The 23,367-nt window shown below is 33.4% G+C and overlaps 1 protein-coding gene across 1 annotated transcript; it reads right to left on the bottom strand.

Moving 5' to 3' along the window:
* Positions 1 to 21,789: 21,789 nt before the first annotated feature.
* Positions 21,790 to 22,437, bottom strand: LOC145040026 (uncharacterized). Its single transcript, XM_078988021.1, has 2 exons — positions 22,399 to 22,437; positions 21,790 to 22,317 (listed from the first exon to the last, which is right to left on the bottom strand). Exons 1-2 carry the CDS (start codon positions 22,435 to 22,437, stop codon positions 21,790 to 21,792), a joined length of 567 nt encoding a protein of 188 aa, XP_078844147.1.
* Positions 22,438 to 23,367: the final 930 nt, after the last annotated feature.

Here is a 23,367-nt window from a genome sequence, read left to right as displayed (position 1 = left end):
CATTACACCAATAACAAAATCAACAAAAAAACCCATGTAAAGTTCAAGTAAATAGTTAAACATTCAAGTTTTGAAAAGAAAATACCATGAGAAACAAGTTCATATTTGTTTGACCAACAAACAAGCACTATACTATAGGCAATGCCTATTTGTATAACTGCTTCAAAATTTCCATTCGTACTTTGTCCATCAACACCATCTTGATCTCCGATTGGTCATCAGAGGCCTTACCTTTAGGGTTGTGATGAACTTGCACTTAATGCAAGAACCACATCCCTACACATAGTAAAATGCGTAGGATAGTTATCACAAGTGAGTGACACGACAACAAAAAGATTGCCACATTTCATGCACACAAGTTCTTTGTTGGTTCTAGCATTTGAATAATGGAACCGAAACTTGCAACCAGGACACTTGGTCCAAAATGTTTGTGCAGCATGCTCAAAGCTTCCAATAAATTTTTAAAGGCTCCTTCAGCACCAATCACATTATTTCTATAGTCCTCAACTTTGGCATGTAGCTTATAATAATTAGCGCATATTTCTTCAAGGGTTAAAGGTTTACTGATCAAATGTAGAACCCCATACCAATCTCGTTCACCATTTTTGAATTTTTGTCGTGAGTTATAAATGTTGTTAATGGTGATAAGTGGTGACTGTAATTAAAGGCCGTAAATTCCCTAATACATAGAAGCACCAACTTTTAAACTAAAATATTCAATTACAAGATTATAACAATAAGAAACATAATTAGAAATCACCTGGAAATCTTTGAGATAATCTTTTTTTTTCTGATAGACATTGAAGAATACAAAAACATTTAAAACCCTTCAAGATGAACAATGAAACAAGCAAAAAAAAAAATGCTGTTATATTGTTTTGGGGAATACATGAATCATATATATATATATATATATATATATATATATATATATATATATATATATATATATATATATATATATATATATATCACAACTCATATATTGTCGCATCAATGTACATTAAAATTTTCATTTAATCATAGTAACAAAGTCAACCTCCTAAAATAACATTTAATTTCGTCACACCATGAGATTTTGTAAATCCTAATGTAACACCCTAAAGATATGGCTAGATGATTAAAGAATAATAGGATAACTAATATTCACGACAAAAAATAGCTGTGTTCAATAGAAGATTATTTAGGGAAAATAATCAAAATTAAAGTCTTAGTATTTGTAAATGTGAACTTGAGAAAATAGGGAACATCCGTATGTGAATTCAAAAGGGGAAGTTGTCATTTTTCGAAAGTTTTAGCATAACTGTGTTAGCACAGTGACCGTAATTCAAACTAGTCGATTGTTAGGAAAAACAATCTAAATGTGAGTTGAAGATCTCGTCAATACCTATCTGTCGATATAAATATAGTCAAGAACAGATGCCGTATGGAAGAGTTATGATTTTTACACGGACTTTAAGAGTTTGGGCCCGTTAAAAATATTAATTTAAAAATAAAATTAAAACTAGCCAACATAGTCTAAACGAAGTTTCTAGATCTAGTCGATAGATATGCATAGATATAAATAACATCGAAATTGGAGTTTTTATGAAGAATATATGATTTTATGAAGTTTTCCTAGAAGCGCCACACGTAGGTAGGGTGCACGGACCACACAATCTGGGCGTGTTGCATAGGTCCTTACATGGCCCTATAAATAGCCAACAATCCTCATTTTTTTCCACACTTCCCATTCTTCTTTGTCTGGAGTTTCCTTCTATTTTGGCCTATATGCCCCTTGTTTTTATCTTCGGCAAAGGCCTACCATCTCTGAAGTAGTAGTAACTATCAAGTAGAAGCACTGCTAGAGCAATTTCCAAAATTCTGTCAGGAAAACCTATCTTTGAAAATTGCAAACGCGAAGCACTGCCCTAACTTCAAGTCACCTACTTCTATCAAGTGAGCGAATAGTTACTTTCAGATTACATAATGAGATAGAGTATTCTTAAATATTATACGTACCTATACCTGCGTTCTTGAAATGTGTGTTATATGCGATAAAGTGATATGATTTTACTTATATAAATTGATTTATGATATTTAAATTACATTGGGGTAGTAAGGGTTTTAGGAAATAAATAACAGTGAGAGGCCATGCTGTAACATCCCAAAATTTAAGGCCAAAAATTTCTTTTAATAAGAGTAAAACCATCATCCAAAATGTATTTATAAAACCATAAAAGAAAATAATATAATGTCAATAATCATTCAAGTACATAAAATCAAGAAAGTGCAGATCAAGGTGGTGTGTACAATACGATCATCCCGAGTCTTTCCCCTTTGATCCGGAAGTACTTGAAACATAAATTGAAAACCGTAAGCACGAAGCTTAGTGAGTCCCACAAAATAGCTCATACCATAAATGTTAGATTTTTGTATACTAATACATCCTATGGTGCACATACAACCCTAAATACCTTGGTTCTATGTTTTCACTAATTATACATGCAATGACATTCCAAGGTATTAAGCTTATAAGTAGCATGCAATTGTCATATACCATACAAGATACTAGTTAGGGTAACATACATTTTGTGTAGGTGGAAGTCTTGATGTATTTTTCTTTAATAGCTTAGCCCCAAGAGTGTGGAAGCTTCAAATGAAGCCACAACACATCATGGACAAAGGATGAAACTTGAGAGAGAATTCATACACCCTAAAACCGTCCATATCCTCCAAGAATACATTAGTGGTGATTTTGGCTATGAAGTAACATATTTATATGTGGAATTCCAAAGGTCATGGGTATAACCCACATGGGTATAACCCAAATCCATACCCATGGGTGTTATGATCCATGGTTCATGTGACCCAACTCTTTATGTATCCCTACATAAACTTGGTCCAACATGGATCATAAGCCCAACACATATAAATATAACTAATTACCATAATTAGTCCCCATAATTTAATTAGTCTCTTTTGATCACAAAATCAATTCCAAATTAATTCTTTATCAATAGTAATTAAAACATATGATTTCATATTAATATATTATAACTTATAATATATTAATAAATCATATATAACCTTCTCTCAAGAGTCCATCCTAACAAATTGACTTGATGATATGCAACCCAAATGAACCATGCTACTCTCGGGTCAAGTATATACAAATAATAGTTATGGGCTTAGACATCTAATCCAACAATACATATCAAACATATAATGGGCCATACCCAATAACCATCGGGCCCCACCCAACATCGATCCCCGCTTGGAACATATCTGTAAATAATATAAGATAGGCCCTGCCTCATCATATTCATCAGGTCCCGCCTGTCATTGGGCCCCGCTCGACATTCATATAGACAAAAAAAGAAATGAAAGAATCACTAAGACAAATCGCATACAATATATTCATTAGAACTTGCCCGGTATACGTATCTCATACTACACATGCAAAAGTTATGTAAACAACTAGCATCCTAATCATAATAAATCATGGGCCGACATTGGTGCCTTTGGCGCATTAAACGCTTTGGGGAGAATCAGCTCAGTCTGCTGAAAATCAATAAATGCTCGGAACGCTGATATGGAAAATCCCTGTGATAATCAATCAAAAAAATACCCTAATTAATAATTAGTTCAAAATCCATATCGGCATCCCCGTCCCAATACTCTGAAACTCTAGGGTAAAAGACTAATTTGTCTTTTCCCTAATTGGACCCAACTAAATAGCTTGGAATAATTAGCCTATAATGGTCCAAGGACCAAAATACAGCTAGGCCCAAAGTCCAAAGGGAGTCCATGTCCAAAAGAAGGCCCAAAACAAAGAAGCCCAGTCACAACTTACACCATACGTACCTTTCGTACGCACTGCGTACACGCGTTGACCCTAGGTTACAACCTGTTGACCCAGTACGTACAGCGTACCACATTGTACGCTCGACGTATTGGCCAGAGTCCCAAAATTCAAAGTAGGGTCTTATTCCCTTAAGACTTTTCGTCCAAATTCATATCCTAGCCTTGTGGAACTTCTGAATCCGTAAATTCGTGACCTTGGAGCCTTTGCATGGCTTAAGAGAACCCAACTTTAACATTCAACATTCACCAAGTGGACCTAAACACTTTCATGGTTGATTCACAAACATCAAGATGCTAACTTTATGGACTAAGGATCTCAAAAACATTAAGAGAAGCAACTCCTAACTTTTGGAGTAAAAGAAAACCACTAGATCTCATCATAGGACTAAAAAGTGACCGAAAATTCTTAAAGACTATATCTAAGCATACAAGGATCAAGTTCCAAGCTTTATACCTCAATGAGGCTGGAGATAATGTGTGAAATTTAGATCTACAAGCTCCCCAACACACACTAAAAACCCACCCAAGAGGGTCAAATATATTCAAGAGAGGATAGGGTTTTGAAATGGGACTCAAGGTCTATGAAGGCTGAAAAATAATAGGATCAAGGTTCATTAAGTTTTTTAAATTGGGTCCAAACCCTACATTTTAGGGTTTGTTCCCTGCATGCATACACCCCATGTTTGAGGAGTACGTGCCCTGTACTACATGTTTTCTAGAAGGAAAAACTGCCCCTTAGGGACCATATCTGCAAAGTATCTACATACCAAGTGTCAAAATGAAAAGTACCTCAAATCGAGTGTTACAATTCTCCCCACTCGAATCAAACTTCGTCCTTGAAGTCTGCTACCACAAATAACTCTGGGTAATGCTCCCCCGTCTCTTCCTCAGGCTCCCACATCCATTCAGACCCCTTACGGTGTTTCCACTACAGCTTCACCAGCTCCACAACCTTGTTCCTCAAGGTTTTTAGCTTCTTGTTAGGGATGGAAATCGATCTCTCAATATAATTCAGGTGATCATCTACCAGAATATCCTTTAATAGAACCACCACATAATCATCAACCAAACATTTTTGTAGCTGAGAGAAATGAAACATGCTATGGATCTGACTAAGCTTCTTGGGAAGATCCAAGCGATAAACAACTCGAACCAGCTGGGCCAAAACCATGAAAGGACCGATGTTATGGAGCCTAACTCGCCCCTCTTCTTGAATCGGATGACACCTTTCCACGGTGACACCTTTAGGAGAACTATATCCCTAAACTGAATCTTTAGGTCTAATCGAAGCTTGTCGGCATAACTCTTATGCCGACTCTGTGCCATCTGAAGTCTACTTTGAACCTACATAATCCACTTGGGGTCCTGCATGTCCTCCCATTAAGCATCTCAAATGGAGGTCAATCAATGCTGGCGTGATATCTATTGTTATACAAAAACTCTGCCAAAGGGAGATACGTATCCCAACTCCCACCGAAATCCAATACACATGCCCGAAACATATCCTCCAGGGTCTGGATAGTCCGCTCACTTTGTCAATCAATCTATGGGTGGAAAGCCATGCTGAAGTGCATTCGAGTACCCAACTTCTCGTGAAAGCTCTTCCAAAACCTGCAAGTAAAACGGACATCCCTGTCTGAAACCACTAAAACCGGCACCCCATCCCATGCCACAACCTCCTTGATGTAGATGTCAGCCACCTTCTCTACAGAGATACTCTCCTGGATCAGAATTTAATGCATGCTCTTGGTCAATCGATCCTTGATGACCCATATCGAATCCAACATGCATTGTCTGTGGCAACTTTGTGATGAAATCCATAGTAATCTCTTCCCATTTCCAAACGAGAATGTGTAACAGCTGTATCTTGCCGTGAAGTCGTTGATGCTCGACCTTGAATTTCCTATAAGTCAAGAACTTCTCTACATACTAAGCTACATCTCGCGTCATACATGGACACCAACAATCGGTACTAAGATCTCTATACATCGTTGTCACTCCAGGATGAATAGAGAATATCGAGTTGTTCACCTGTTCCATTAAAACCTGCCGTGCATCACCCTAGTACGGAAACTACACCCTCCGATGAAGGGTCAATAACCCTTGTCTATCATATTGAAGGAAACCACTTTACCCACAATACGGTCACATTTTTGGTGCTCTTCCTTTATAGCCTCAATCTGAGACTCTCGGATCTACTCCAAGAGTTAAGTCATCACTGCCATCCTCAAGCATACATCTCTGATTAGATTCGCAACCACCTTGCGGCTGAGAGCATCGACCATAACATTGGACTTCCCTGGGTGATAAAGGATATTACAATCATAATCCTTCACTACATCAACTACATATGCTGCCTCATGTTTAGATTCGATAGATTCATCAAATACCTCATGCACTTGTGATCCATGTAGATAGTACAAAGGAACCTAAGGAGGGAATGCCACAAAATATTGAGGGCGAACACCGCTGCCCCCAACTCCAAATCATACGTCGGATAGTTCTCCTGTTAAGGTTTCAACTGCATTAAAGTGTAAGCAATAACGCGACCCCCTGCATCAAGACTGTTCCTAAACCTATGATTGACGCATCAAAATAGATAACAAAATCCTCAACACCCTCCGGTGGGGTCACAATCGACGCGTCATACAACTTCTACCTCAAGGTCTCAAAGCCTGCCTACTGCTTAGGCCCCAACAGAAAATTACAGTACTATTTGTCGACTGAGTCAGATGAACCGTGTTGGATTAGTGTCTAAGTCCATAACTATTTTGGTATGTACTTGACCCGATGGTGCATGATCCTTTTGGGTTGCCTTCACCAAAGCAACTTGATAGGATGAATTATGGAGAGAAAGGATTAAATATGATTTATTAATATATTATGGGAATAATATATTAAAGGAGAAATCATATTGTTTAATTAATATTAGTCAATAATTAATTGGTAATTAGTTTTGTGACTAAAAGAGATTAATTAAACTTAAGGGAATGGAATTGTAATTATAAGATAATTGAAATTTGGGCCATGGATTTCCTTATATTATAAGGTGGACGAATTCTATGGGAGTAGCCCATATGAAATCGTCCAAGGCCATAAGGAAAGGGCTCCATGGGTTGCTTAGGGCTTAAGCATCCAAATTAGGGTTTCCTTGTTAGATAACCCTAATTGCCTCACTATATATAGGATCCTTAAGGCTCAAAAACGTGGCTAAGACTTCTCTAGGGTTTGTAGACGGTTTTGGGCAGCCTTTATCCTTTCTCCTCTTCATCCTCTTGCTTATGGTGTTTGTGAACCATTAGAGGAGTGACACTTGTGACTCTAAGCCTTCCAAAGTCAATACAAGGAGATTTGGGATTGTTATTGCTAACAATCAAGGTAACATTATAAACCTATTCTCATGTTAATATGATTACTTAAATGCTAGAATTAGGGTTTATAGTCTTGGATAACTTGCATGTACAATAGAGAAACCTAGATCCGAGCATTAGGGTTTGTATGAGCACATAGGATGTTCTTATGACCAAAACCCATCAGTGGTATCAGAGCCTAGACTGGTTTCATTGTATTGATGCATTACATGTTCAAAAAAATTTGATTTTTGATGTTCTGGAGGCTGGACTCGCCGAGTCCATAGCTGAACTCGCCGAGTCCATGCAGACTCGACGAGTCCAAGCTTGACTCGACGAGTCAACTCGTCAGATGGAGCATATCTCAGGAATTCTTGCTGTTTTTGCTTTGGGATAGTTACCTTATCATATTAGATCAATATAAATCCGATTTTATGATATATTTGACTATATTCTTGAGCTAATTGAAGATATTTATCAATTAATAAGATAATTGTTTCCTTATGTGATAATTGATTTATTATTTTGACTAAATTGATAAATTGTTTTGCAAGAAATCATTAAATAAATCAAATATGGATAATTATGTGATTAATTGTTAATTTAGATTATTTGTTATTTGATCCTTGTTGTTATGAAAAGTTTCATATTTTCCCCTTTAGGTTTTATAGTTTAAATTTGAACCCAAAAGTTTTGTAGTTTTGAAATTTAAATAGTTAAAACCCTAATGTTTTGAAAAAGGTTTCAAAACTTGCCCTCAAGTTTTGGAATTTAAAAGTTGATTAAAAGTTTAATTAGGAATGTTAAATTCTAAAACCCTAGTAATGTTTTGAAAAAGTTCAAATCACACCCTTTTGGTTTTATTAATTAAATAAGGTGTATAATTAGAAGAAGTTTAATAAATCCATAAAAAGTTTAGGTTTACAATTTAATTGAATTAAAAGTATAATTGTTAAATTAGACCACCTAGTATTTTAAAGTGTAAAATACACCCTATACTATATATATAACATTAAAAGTCTAACATTATATATATATATATATATATATATATATATATATATATATATATATATATATATATATATATATATATATATATGTATGTATGTATGAGTAAAAGTTAGTCTTACCGTTAGTAGGCATCATTCACGAAGCTGGTCTATAAGGGGTGTTTAAGGAAATTGCCTATAAAATGGCGATTGAATGGGTATCCACTCTTACCCACCGCACTCTTGACTAGTGGAGGGTCGTTAGCCGAACGGGTAGGATAGGACAAAAACCTTCCATTATAAGTATAATGAAGTACAAAAGTAACTAAATGTTTTTCAAAATCCCAATCTTAGTTACTTAGGCAAAAGTGAATTGATGCAATTCCATGAAATTACACTTTGTGCCCTTGCGAAGACGTTAGTGGAGCGTGTGTGGTTTACCGGCACACTAAATGGTTCTAAGCAAAGGTAGCAAAGGGTGACTCAATGTTTGTCATAGTTAGGTGGAGCGTGTGTGGTTTACTGGCACATTGAATAGGTGACAGTAACATGTGAGGGCACCATGTAAGTTTGCATGGTTATTCACACCCGCTTTGTGATCCTCGCATCCCAGTCACAAACAAGAGGGGCATATCGAGATTAAAACATGCCATTGAAAGTTCAATGAATCTCAAAGGATCTAGGAGTTTTCATAGATTTAAAACTTAAATTTCTTTTTCGTTTTTCGTGGTGGAAATTAGTGAATCGTCATTCACTTACCTTCAAATATTCTGCAATTAGGGTTACGACATCCCTCTCCTGAGTTGTGGAATATTGTGTTGGGTCCTAGCCTTAGTATTTCATTTGGGTGATTTACTAAGGACTCAATCTATCAACTAAATTGAATTCGTTTTTCTCCTGTTTTCTAGATGTCAAACTTCGACAACTATGGTCTTCCCAAATCCCGTGGAACAAGAATTCCACATGAAGATGGTATTCCACGATTCGATTGAGGAACAAGAAATCATACTTCACTTCCTCCACCTCCTCCAATTGTTCTCCCTAACCCACAAGATCGAAGAATTGAAAGGTTCAATATCACTAAAGCCCTATTGGAAATGAAACATGAAGATTGTAAATCCGTGTGTGCCCACGTTCTAGGAATGAAATCACACATTGATAGGTTGATAATGTTGGGTGTGTCATTCCTGAATGAGTTGGCTATAAATTGGGTTTTGCAGTCACTTCCTGAATCATATAATGAGTTCAAAAGAAAGTATTATATGATGCATCATCATGACAACCTCATTGACCTAACTTACATGCTTATTGCTGCTGAATCAAAAATGATTTGGCGAAGCAATAGAGCGTATTTGTTGGGAAAGTCAACCGACCATGCTTCCGGGGACGTTCTAAGAGAAGCGACCTGCGTTTGCTACCAAGAGAAAGGGCATTGGATGGAAGTCTGCCTCAAGATCCTGAAGATTCCAAAGATGGGAGAGTCAAAGAGTATGGCTGGGTTTCAGGTAAAAAAAATCCACTATCTAACTCCATTAAGTTCCTATTCGTTGATTCTTAATACATGATGTGATAAGATTGCATTTGAATGTTTTGCAGGATCGGTGAAAGGAAACGAAGCTTGATGAAAGAGCAAGATGAGTCTAATCACAAAGAAATGGATCTCGATTGCATGGACTTGAAGATTAGATTTTGAGCTTATGTATTTATGATAGAATTGTTAGGAATATTCGACTACATAGTTTTCAATGGATTTTGCATTGTAAGCACAAATGTTTTCCGTTGCTTTTATAAATAAAATAAATTTTGTTTGACTTATTTATTTATTTGTTTATTTCCTTGCAATGAAATCGTTATGAAAATTGATGTCTACATATTTCTACAACGAATGGATATGATTCTTATTTATGGAAATGTCGAGAATTTATCAAATAGGGAGAGCTTCTCATCGCCCAAAATTTCAATTGGACAAAAATTTGGAATCACGCAACTTGGTTGCATGATGAATGAGAAATTTCATATTTGGAAATTAGACTAATTCGTTGACAAAGTGTCAAGTGAAGGACTAGGAGATCGAGCACACAAAGTCGTGTGTTGATCAAGTCCACCATAAGAGTAACAAAGATATTCGTCATGATTTACTAAAGGTTTAGTAAATATGATTATACTTATATGATTGAGTATAATTCGGAATTGATTACAAAGGTTTAAATCAATAGCAAAACAAATAAGAAGAATCAAGTAGGCAGAAAGATAAAAGTTTCTCCAATCTAAGAAGAAGGGAGAGTACCTTTTATGCTTTATGATAGGTCTTAATGATTAAGACCCATATCTCAAATGATCCTCAAGTGAGTCTTAGCACAATTGTATGTCTAAGAAGAGGAATCAAGAATTGAAGAAATGGTTAAATCAAAAGGTCAATCATACTTCGTTCCAATAACAAGTCTTAAAGTTAAGATTGTGACCATGAGTGAAAAGTATTAAGAAGGTTTATAACATTCATAAAATGTGGAAAGTTGTGATGTCTTGGATAAGACAAAGGCCAACTAGGACCAATTTATGAAGTGTTTTGATAAAAGCTACACTAACTCTTGAATATTTGTTTTTTCAAGAAATGGTTATTGACAAGAGAATCTTATATGTCAAGGAGTCAGTGGGAGTCTTAATGGTCTTGGAAGGTTTCAAGAACAAATCAAATAAACCTTATCGATCATCACTAGCACACGAGTTGAGGTTTACAACCTATCGTGTTGACACTATTTTGTTTTTTATGCCATTCCAATTGAGTTAATTGTGCATATGAGTCATATGAGTTCTCGTTTGAATGCATAAAAGGCAAGGACCTTTATCAATGGAAAGTATTTTGATAGGCAAAGGTGAATTGCTTAACTACTTGGAAGACATGGTGAGCAGCTGTGCTACCATAAGGCAAGAAGTCAAGATTAAAAAAGTTCGGTCCATATGAGTTTGAATTTGTTATAAACTTTGGTTTTAACAAATTCACATGGATAGGAACACATACACCGTTTAAATCTAAGTGTCATAAGATTTCCCTCTTCATGAAAATGATTGTGAGGAAATGCTTTCACTAAGAAAGATTTAAAAAAGATAGTGATTGTAAAATTGCATTCTCAAATTCGATTATGGTTACGGTATCCCTTTCCATGATTTGAATTGTGAGGTTTGGCAATTAGTCTTAATTGTTTAGACACACATATAAGCTATCTAAGGCAAAGGTGTATAAGTTTAAGAGGCCTTGATAAAAGATTATTAAAGCATTAAGTATTAGAAACATGGACTTAAGAAATTCAATAGGTATTTTTTTTTTAAAGTTAAGATGTTTATGAATACATGTGAAAGCTAGTGGGAGCATAAGTGTTATGTTTATAATAATCATCATGATAGTGGGAGCATAAATGTTATGATTGTATGATTATTAAGGCAAGTATTGCAAGTTGGCGATATTAATTATAGAAAACAAGAGTCATTCTTTGCAAAGTCGTATGGATGGAATAGTTGTTTTGCTATAATTAAGGGAGAGAATATTATGCTTCATTTCAAATATAAAGGCTTAGGTTGTGGAATGTTAATAACTTAGTCAAAGAAACATAGTGTATTCTTAAAATTTCGATTATGATTACGGCATTCCTCTTCACAATTTGAATTTTGAGAACATAGCAAATAAAACATTATGCATCGTGTCCCATACGCTTCGGGTAAAGGATCGATTGCAAGTGCTTTAATATTTGACCATTCTAAAATTTTCCAAATGTCTAGCGCATTTAGAGGAAAAAGGGACTAGAATTGGTTTTGACTAAAATAATTAAACAATTATCAAAGGACAATCCAAAATTCGACGAGGATTGGTTGCTTGTGAGTAGTTGGAAGCATGGTATTGAATGGACCATATCGGCGTTATTATGAATAGGAAAGATTCTATTAAGAATGAGTTGTCATATGGAAATTATGGAAATGTTTCCACATTGGATGGACCATATCGACATTATTACGAATATATAAGATTCTATTAAGAATGAGTTGTCATATGGAAAATATGGAAATGTGTCCATATTGGGAAATTGAATATTGAAAAATCTATGACTAGATTAGAAACCTTTACGCAAAAGGATGTTCAAAGGAATGTACTTTGAGTGAGAGACAACGTATCTAAGGAATTGTCTTGTAACAATCTCCGTTAGAGGACTTTGTAATTTCATTAACAATAGTCTTTGTGACTTTGGTACAGTGACATTACGAAAGGATCATTGCATAAAATGTTAGAATCTAGCATATTTTATAAGTAACAAGAATTTGATATTCTTACACTTATGAAAAGGATTTGGAGTTGTGAAATGAGAATGATTGGAAATGTGTTCAATGTGATCTATTTCACAAAGTAAGAACCATAGGTGAACATTGTGTGCATGATAGGAGCATGGGACAAGTGTTGTAATTGAAGTAAGAAGTTGATTACCCGAAACGACAAATAATGAGTAATCGATATGGTGATAAATACAAGGAGTTTTATTTATACTCAAAGGTTTGAGGCCATATGGGATTAGCATTATTCTTGTGTTTCACTTTGCATGTTTTGACTTCCTGAATAATTTAATTGGTTAAGAACAGTCAAATTATTTGAACGGGCCACAGTCGTTCATATGTTGGAAGTAGATATGAATGAAGACTGTCGTGAATTGGTGTGTGGATTGTCTAAAAGGCATTAGACATAAGCAAATGTTTGCTGCAACATTCATGAGTGCTTATGAATATGAATTTGAGCATTGGATTAAACCCACGCTCACTTGGATCACTCCATGAATTGTATCACGAGTGATTGGTGAGACGATGATATCTTATATTCTTGAAACCGAGATGTGTGAGTTGTATCTTGCTAATCGGTTACACATTGATAATATGTAAACGCACTAGTAACTTGGTGTTATAAAACATATTGTTGTGTGTGATTCGGTGAGTGAGTGCAAGCAAGCATTGTATTAAAGTTTATCCATTCCTTTTATCATAAGAAGAATAAAAGCGATATCTTTGGGCCCTCGATGGTTTAGTGATGACAAACGTAAATGCTCGACCAGGCTACGGCTGATTTGATTTGTTCAATTAGTCAATCGTTATAAATCGGGAATCGAGAAATAGTACAAAGAGAATGATTAGAAATCATATCTCATACGATATCTAGAATGGAGGAATATATGATCCCTTATCTAAAGGACACGCGTACCTGATAGGATCAGAGTTAACAGCAGCTTTGGAAAGCTACGATTGCAGATCAGGATCTGAAGTCATATGCATAATAGTTATTAGACTTATCCAAGTGGGAGACTGTTGGATTAGTGTCTAAGTCCATAACTATTTTGGTATGTACTTGACCCGATGGTGCATGGTCCTTTTGGGTTGCCTTCACCAAAGCAACTTGATAGGATGAATTTTGGAGAGAAATGATTAAATATGATTTATTAATATATTATGGGAATAATATATTAAAGGAGAAATCATATTGTTTAATTAATATTAGTCAATAATTAATTGGTAATTAGTTTTGTGACTAAAAGAGATTAATTAAACTTAAGGGACTGGAATTGTAATTATAAGATAATTGCAATTTGGGCCATGGATTGCCTTATATTATAAGGTGGACGAGTTCTATGGGAGAAGCCCATATAAAATCATCCAAGGCCTTAAGGAAAGGGCTCCATGGGTTGCTTAGGGCTTAAGCATCCAAATTAGGATTTCCTTGTTAGATAACCCTAATTGCCTCACTATATATAGGACCCTTAAGGCTCAAAAACGTGGCTAAGACTTCTCTAGGGTTTGTAGACAGTTTTGGGTAGCCTCTATCCTCTCTCCTCTTCATCCTCTTGCTTATGGTGTTTGTGAACCATTAGAGGAGTGACACTTGTGACTCTAAGCCTTCCAAAGACAATACAAGGAGATTTGGGATTGTTATTGCTACATAACAATCAAGGTAACATTATAAACCTATTCTCATGTTAATATGATTACTTAAATGCTAGAATTAGGGTTTATAGTCTTGGATAACTTGCATGTACAATAGAGAAACCTAGATCCAAGCATTAGGGTTTGTATGAGCACATAGGATGTTCTTATGACCAAAACCCATCAAACCGCTATCTTGGAGAAATCATGAATGAATCTATGATAATAACCTGCCAGAGCAAGGAAACTCCGAATCTCAGTTGGAGACTTCAGAACTTCCCATCTGCTCCTCCTAGGGAGGCTCTAGAATTAGTCAATATTCAACTTTTGAACATTGTCACCTTTTGGTCGTTCCATTTTTAATTAATCCAATTTATCCCAAAATTAATTCGAATTAATTTCTGGTTAATTCATAGTTAAATAATAATATTTCTAATTAATATAATCTTCTCATAATATATTAATAAATCATTTATTTTAATTTCTAATTAATTTATTAACTATATAATAAATTAATAAACCATTCTCTCTCTCTCTCTCTCTCTCCAAAAAGCATTTCTGTCAATTTCTAGGTTTGAGGACAACCTAAAATGACTTTGCTAATAATTCAAGATTATACTAATTTAGTTATTGGAAAAGACATTAGGATGTTTACCTTGGCATACAACTTCATAGTTGATAACCAATTCTTCTTTATGTCTACATTTGTTTTGTTGGAAATTATAAGAATTTTGATGGTGCGTTAAGGGAAGTTACGGGTTTTGATATCTACATCAATATTGAAGGTCTTTTCGCACTAAGTAGGTTTTGTAATCCAATGGTTAAGTTTAGTTGAATTTCTATTATTTAGCTTTATAATGTATATCTGTGGTAGTTTATCGTTTTGGTTTATTGCTATTTTCAACTTCTTAAGTTTAAGTTAATATTCAATTGGAATGATTCAGGGAAATCATGAAGGTTCTTTTAAAAAAATGCCACTTTACTCATCTTCAGGAACTAACAAAAATGGGCGACAAAGCACTCAAAGAGTATCGTTATAAAGAAGTAAATAATTTTACTACCTGATTTATACATCATGTTCTTTTTTTTCCCTTACTTTTGATCCTGAAATTTGTTCATCTTGCTTCTTAATGAATACTATTTATGAATTAGGTAGTCAGTTATTATTCAAGAGCTGATATTATAAAAAGATATATCGAAACCAGAACTTTTTATTGAAAGATGAAACATGAAAATTATTTTAAAGAAAGAAAGTTCCCTTAAATTATAATATTTATATTAATACCATTTTCCGTTCCTTCAATTTTTATTGTTTTCTTAACAGGATGTCATTAGGTTTTAGTTGTTAACCCTTGGTAACTTAACATTAGGGGTAGATTCTTCATTTTACCGTGGGTTAATGGCAAGGATCATCCACTTGACTTCCGTGGTGCCACAAATGATAAAAAAAATAGTTAAAGTGATAACCATGAAAATATAGTTCAACACACAAAACAATAAACATTTTGGGGACAAAAGCGTGTAATTTGAACCATACCATAAGGAACAATATTGTAACTTAGTGAAAATTATTTTGTATTGGTTATATTGTTGGATTAGATGTCTAAGCCCATAACTATTATTGGTATGTATTTGACCCGAGAGTAGCATGGTCTATTAGGGTTGCATGGCATTGGAACAATTGGATAGACAAATGAGAAAATGTTATTTATGATTTATATTAATATATTATAAGTTCTAATATATTAATATGAAATCATATTATTTAATTAGTATTGATGAAGAATTAATTTGGAATTAATTTTGTGATAAAAAAGACTAATTAAATATATGGGGGATTGATTATGTAAATATTTCATTCTTATATATGTGGACTTGTGATCCATTGTCCCTCCTTTTGGGTTTAACCCATAGATGCTCCATGGAGGTTAAAACCCATGGGTTATGAAGGAAATGGAAAGTCATGGGTTTACATGGTGTAACCTTAATGAGCCACACTATATAAAGGACCTCATGGTTCATGAAATTGGCACTGGTGTATATACAAAAGAGGGCAACCGAATTTCATAAATGGTGAAACAAATAACCTTCTCCTAAGTTATTCCAATTGTTGATGGTGTTGTGTGAACCATTTGAGGTGCAACACTTGGGGCACTAAGCTCTCAGAGGTTGAAGACTTGAAGATCCATCAAAAGGTATGTTACCCTAACTAGTATCTTGTATGGTTTATTTCAAATGCATGCCAGTTATAGGTTTAATGCCTTGGAAACCATTTGCATGTATAATTTGTGAAAACATAGATCCAAGGTATTTAGGGCTGTATGTGCACCATAAGATGTTGTAGTATACAAAACCCATCAGAGCTATCAGAGCCTAGGCTTGGTTTTCAATTATACTTGATGCAATTGCTGACACAATCGATTTTATGGTTTTCTGGGCTAGGGACTCGCCGAGTCCATTGATGGACTCACTGGGTCCATGTACAAATTCATCCAACTCGCTGAGTTTTTTTCCTACACTCGACGAGTCGGAGCCCCTGAGTGCGTATTTTCGATTTTTTTGGCCGGTCTATAACGGGGGTATAATGTTACTGCCTATAAAATGACAGTTTAATGGGTGTCCACTCTCACCCACTACTTCCTTGACTGGTGGAGGGTCATTAGCCAAATGAGTTTGACAAGACATTAATTATCCAATATTTAAAAGTATAATGATTAATATAAAGTAATTAAACCTTATTAAATTCCCAATCTTAGTTACTTTAGGAAAATATGAATTTGGTGCTAACCCATGAAGTTACACTTTGTGCCTTACCAAGTCGTTGGTGGAGCGTGTGTGGGTAACCGACACACTACCATGGACTAGTGTGAGTGGCAAATGGTAGCTTAATATTTATCATAGATTGGTGGAGCACGTGTGGGTAACCGGCACATCGATTAGATGATAAAAATTAAGGGTACCAAGTTAATTTGCATGGTTATTCACACCTTGTTTGTGATCCTTGGCATCCCAATCACAAACTTGAGAGGACACAACTGAGATTTAAACATGCCATTGAAAAGTTCAATGAATATCAAAAGATCTAGGATTTTTAATCCAATTAAAACCCTATTAGATTTTCATGGTGGAAATTGGTGAATCATCATTCGACTACCTTCAAATATTTTATAGCTTTGATTACGGCATCCCTCTTCCAAGTTATAAAATATTGTGTTGGGTCCTAGCCTTAATATTACATATTGGGTGTTATATTAAGGACTTAAATAAGCTAACTTGAATTTCTCCCATTGTAGGTATCTAGGTTAGAAAATTATGATCTTTCCAAATCCCTTGGAACAAGCTCTCTTAATGAAGATGATATCCCACGATTAGATCATGTAAATCATACTTCTCTTCCTCCACCTCCTCCAATTATTCTCCCTAACCCACAAGTTCTTGAAAAGTTCAAGGTCACTCAATCCCTATTGGCGAGCAAAGTCTATATGTGCTTACATCTTGGATATGAATTTCATATTGACAGGCTGGGAGAGTTGGGTGCCGAAGTCTCAAGGTAGCTGGCTGTTGACTTGGTTCTTCAGTCACTTCCTAATGACAGATCACGACATGACCCTTAATGATCTTACTTATTTGCTTGTTGTTGCTGAATCAACAATGATATAGGGCATTGGTAAAGAAAATTTGATTGGAAGATCTACTTCCCAAACATAATTGGACATTAACAATGGATACATTGGAAGTCTAGAAAAGTATTCTCTTCGAAATGTAAAGGGATCAGCCATAGTCAACCCAGTTGACCAAATGGTAAAGAGAAAGGCTAAGTATGAGATTGTACCATGTACCATTACTAATGAATCCATATGTTTATATTGCCAAAAGAAGGGGCATTAATTGAGAAGCTGCCCTATTTACCTGAAAGATGATAAGGATGGTAAAGTCAAAAAGTTTGACTCTACTTTGGGTAAAGTCCAATATCTAACTCTACTTTGCGTAAAGTCCAATATCTAACTCTATTAAGTTCATATTTGGAGATTCTTAATACATGATGTGACTAGGTCGCATATTGATGTTTTGTAGAATCAAAGAAAAGATAGGAAGCTTATAGGAAGAGTAAGCTGATTCTGATCGCGAAGATGGTTTCTGATCGCATGGTTCGATGATCAGAATTTTGAGCTGCTACTTAAGAGTTATGATATATTGCTTAGGAATATATAAAAACATGTTTTTCATATGCATTTGCATTATAAGGATAAGTTTTTTCTGCAAGTTTTAAATAAAAGGAATGTTTTGATTTTATTTTAAATTTCCTTACAATGAAATTTGTGAAAAAAAATGGTTGTTAATATGATTCCATTGATAGCAGTATTGAAAAATTTATTTGATTCTTTCGTTTGTGGTAGTGTCATAATTTACTAAATAAGGAAAGATTCTCATCACCCAAGTTTTAGTTGGATAGAAACTTGGAATCATGCAACTTGTATTGTATGATGAATGAGAATTTCCCATCTTTGGAAAATTAAGACGAATTCCTTGTTCACATGTATTTGTGAGTCAAGTGAATGACTAGGGGATCAGGTACACTTGGGTGTGCGCTGAACAGGTCCACCACAAAGATAAATAAGATTATTCATCATGATTTACTAAATATGTTTATACTTACAAGTTTAAGTATAATTCTGAAACATTGGAAAAGTTTCAATGTATGGCAGAACGAATGAGTAGAATCAAATTAGGTAGAAAGATAAAAGTTTCTCTAATCTGAAAAGATGGGAGAGTACTTTAGTATAGTGTTTTATGATTATCTTAGTGATTAAGAAACCATATCACAATTGATCATCTAAGGACATCTTAGTGAATTTGTATGACTAAGAATAGGAATCGTGAATTGTTGAAATGGTTAAAATCTAAAACTTTACATGCACCCAATTTGAGTTTACTTGCATTTGCATTTCGAAAAAATGCAATTGCTCTCTTATATGCATTTAACCACTCATATAAGTCTTCAAACCCTACCAATATAATCTATCATTTTGTGTTGATATATATGCAGTATGCAAGCTACAATGTTCTTATATAGGGTAAATATTTCATTTAACTCATCAATTAAGTAGCATGATATGAAGAGTTTTGGGAGTTAAAAATCAAAACATTTCAATTATTCATAAATTAAATTGTATATGTTAAATAATCTTGAGAGTTTCAAATGAATGAGGTTCAAGGAAAATGCTTACTTTATAAGATAACTAGACGAATATCCGTGCGTTGTGCAAAATTATATAGTTAACCTTTTAGTAATCATGTCATTGAAAATATTTTTGTCATTTATATTAACTAAAAATTTATTATTATTACATATAGAAATTTTTTTGGAAAGGGAACTTCCCTAACGAGGGTTTCCGGGCCAGCTTTCACGTACCGACTAATCCCCAGCTGCAAACATGAGGCTTTGCTTCATGTCCTAGAGTTACTGCAGACGAACTTTCATGGCCACAAGGGCTCCATGTAACATTATAATTAATTTGAACAATAGATAATATAACACTTACTAAAATCGAATCATTTAATGGTATCTACTCATACTTTATGTGTGTATAAATAAGTTATATTTCTTATCTATTTTAATTAACTAATGTAATGATTTATTACCTTTAAAGAAAAATTGACGACCTTTTAATTTCATCATGATACTTATTTAAATTATCAATCATTGTTTGTGCTGTAACATAATTTAATTCATTATTTTATTTTATTTTAACTATTATCATTATAAATTAATTTTCAAATAATTTAGCTAAGTTTTAGTTATTATAAAAAATAGTTTTTGGAGATCTTTTAGTTAAGTTTACTTTTAGATTTATGTTCTTTTACGTTTTTTGTATTTAATATTTTCCTTTTAACTCTTGTAAAAAATATACATTGAGTTTTTTTTTTTTTTTTTTTTTTTTTTTTTTTTTTTTTTTTTTTTTTTTTTTTTTTAACTTTAATTGATATTGTACTTTAGGTTTTAAATTGTACACTATATTTTTAAGTTTGTTTGATATATTAATTTAGGATATGAATTTAACACTATATTGAAGTCATTGATAATTCATGAAGTATTTCATTTATGATGATATTTATAATTAATAACATATTTAAGTTAAAAATTATATTATAGAGAAATATGAAAAGTTGGGAGTTTCAAATTTATATAGTGAAAAGAAAAATGTTTTATTTATAAGTACAGTCTGATAGGCGAATATCCACACATTGTGCGTAATAAAATTATATACTTAACATTTTAGTAATAATATATCAATGAAAATACTTTTGTCATTTATATTAACTAAAAAATAATTATTATTACATTTAGAAATTTAGTTAATGTAAAATTATAATTATTTTGAACAATAGACAATATAACACTTACTAAAATCGAATAATTTAATAGTATATAGTCACGCACTTTACGTGCGTATAAAACTAATTATATTTCTTATCTATTTTAATTAACTAATATAATGATTTATTAACTTTTAAGAAAAACTGACCACAGTTTAATTATGTTATTTTAATAGTTATTAATATAATTTAATTTTTAAAAAAAACTTAACTAAATTTCCATCTTTATAAAAATAGTTTTTGGAGATCTTTAATGAATTTTACTTTTAGATTTATATCATTTTACGTTTATTATATTTAATGTATTCCTTTTTATCTCTTGAAAAAAAATATACATTGAGTTTTTTTTAAAACTTCATTTGATATTTACTTTATGTTTTAAATTTTACACTATATTTTTAAGTTTGTTTAATATATTAGTTTTGGTTACACATTTAACATTATAATAAAGTTATTGATAATTCAAGAAGTCTTCCATTTATGATAATATTTATAATTAATAACATATTTAAGTTAGAAAATATATCATAGAGAAATATGAAAAGTTAGGAGTTTCAAATTGATGTGGTGAAAGGAAAAATGTTTCATTTATAAGTATAGTATGATGATATGATATGATAAGAACATTGGTTTATTTCATTTAAAATGATGGTCACTGCCTGTATGTCGCTATGATGTTTTTGTCTATTTGTTGCAGTTTAATTTCATAACCTTTCCTTATGTTTCTTAAGTCATGAAAGTAAAACGAATTATTTTTAAATGACGTGTTTAGATAATTTCTCTATGGGGTAACAAACTATATCAGAAAACATTATTTATGATTAAATTTCATATTTGTAATATGTATGACTAATAATGCCTTTTAGTCTATGTACATGGCACTCTCTTTACTCTAGATCTGTGTTATCCAAACGATAATGAATCAATGGAAATTTTGGGGATGTAACATTATAGTATAGCGATTATTGCTTGATTTAACGAAAATGAGGTATCACTAGTAACCTGAACCCTATGATTGGGGTCATTTGAAGACTGACATGACTGTGGGTTATTTCTTAGAGAAACTTTTCAATATCACAACAAAAGAAAACACATCACTTTACACCAAAACTCAAACAAACTTCAACATAATATTAATCCAATAAAAACATCAACAAAAACCATGTAAAGTTCAAAGTAAGTAATTAAACATTCAAGTTCTGAAAAGAAAATAACATGAGAAACAAGTTCACATCTGTTTGACCAACAAACAAGCACTATGCTGTAGCCAACGCTTATTTGTATAACTTCTTCAAAATTTCCGTTCGTGCTTTGTCCATCAACATCATCTTGATCTTCGACTGGTCATCAGAGGCCTCAGGGTTTGATGAACTTGCATTTAATGCAAGAACCACATCCCGACACATAGTAAAATGTGTAGGATAGTTATCACAAGTGAGTGGCACAGCAACAAAAAGATTGCCACATTTTACGCACACAAGTTCTTTGTTGGTTCTAGCATTGGAATAATGGAATCGAAACTTGCAACCAGGACACATGGTCCAAAATGTTTCTGTCAGCATGCACAAAGCTTCCAATAAAATTTTAAAGGCTCCTTCAACACCAGCCACATTATTTCTACCTTCCTCAACTTTGGCATGTAGCTTATTATAATTAGTGTATATTTCTTCAAGGGTTGCAGGTTTATTGATCAGATGTAGAACCCCATACCAATCTGGTTCACCATTTTTGATTTTCTGTCTTGAGTTATAAATGTTGTTAATGGTGATAAGCGGTGACTGTAATTCAACGCCGTTGATTCCCTAATACATAGAAGCATCAACTTTTAAACTAAAATATCCAATTACAAGATTATAACGATAAGAAAAATAATTAGAAATCACCTGGAAATCTTTAAGACAGTCTTTTTTCTGGATAGACATTGAAGAATACAAAATCACCTGAAACCCTTCGAGATGAACAATGAAATAAAATTTTGATGTTCTTCACAAGCAAACAAATGCTTTTATATTGTTTTTTTTGGGGATAATGTGAATTATATATATATATATATATATATATATATATATATATATATATATATATATATATATATATGTTGTCGCATTAATGTACATTAAAATTTTCATTTAATCATCGTAACAAAGTCAACCTCCTAAAACAAAATTTAATTTCGTCACACCATAAGATTTTGTAAATCCTAATGTAACGCCCGCAAGATATGGCTAGATAATTAAAGAATAATATGATAACTATTCTTTATGACGAAAACAGGTGTTTTCAATAGAAGATTATTTAGGGAAAATAAACCAAATTAAAGTCGTAGTATTCGTAAAAGCGAACTTGAGCAAATAGGGAACATTCATATCTGATTTCAAAAGGGTAAGTTGTGATTTTTCGAAAGTTTCAGCATAACTGTGTTAACACAGAGACCGTAATTCAAACCAGTCGATTGTTAGGAAAACAATGTTAAGGTGAGTTGAAGATCTCATCAATACCTATTTGTCCATATAAAGACAGTCAAGAACATATACCGTATGGAAGAGTTATGATTTTTACATGGATTTTAATTGTCTGGGCCCGTTAAAAATATTACTTTAAAAATAAAATGAAAACTACCCGACAGAGTCTAAACGAAGGTTCTAGATCTTATCGATAGATATGCGTAGATACAAATAACATCAAAAATGGTGTTTGTATGAAGAATATATGATTTTCTGAAGTTTTCCGAGAAGCATCATACGTAGATAGCGTGCACAGCCCACACCTTCTAGAAGGTGGTATGTGGACCACCATATTTTGACATGTGGCAGAAAAACGGGAGGATCAACATCTCAGGTGTGCGCGGCGCA

Source organism: Lactuca saligna, chromosome 4 (assembly GCF_052625555.1).
Source record: "Lactuca saligna cultivar CGN05327 chromosome 4, ASM5262555v1, whole genome shotgun sequence".
In the NCBI taxonomy this organism is placed as follows: domain Eukaryota; kingdom Viridiplantae; phylum Streptophyta; class Magnoliopsida; order Asterales; family Asteraceae; genus Lactuca; species Lactuca saligna.
The sequence above is the reverse complement of the archived record's forward strand: the minus strand, read 5'-3'. Positions and strand labels throughout refer to the sequence as shown.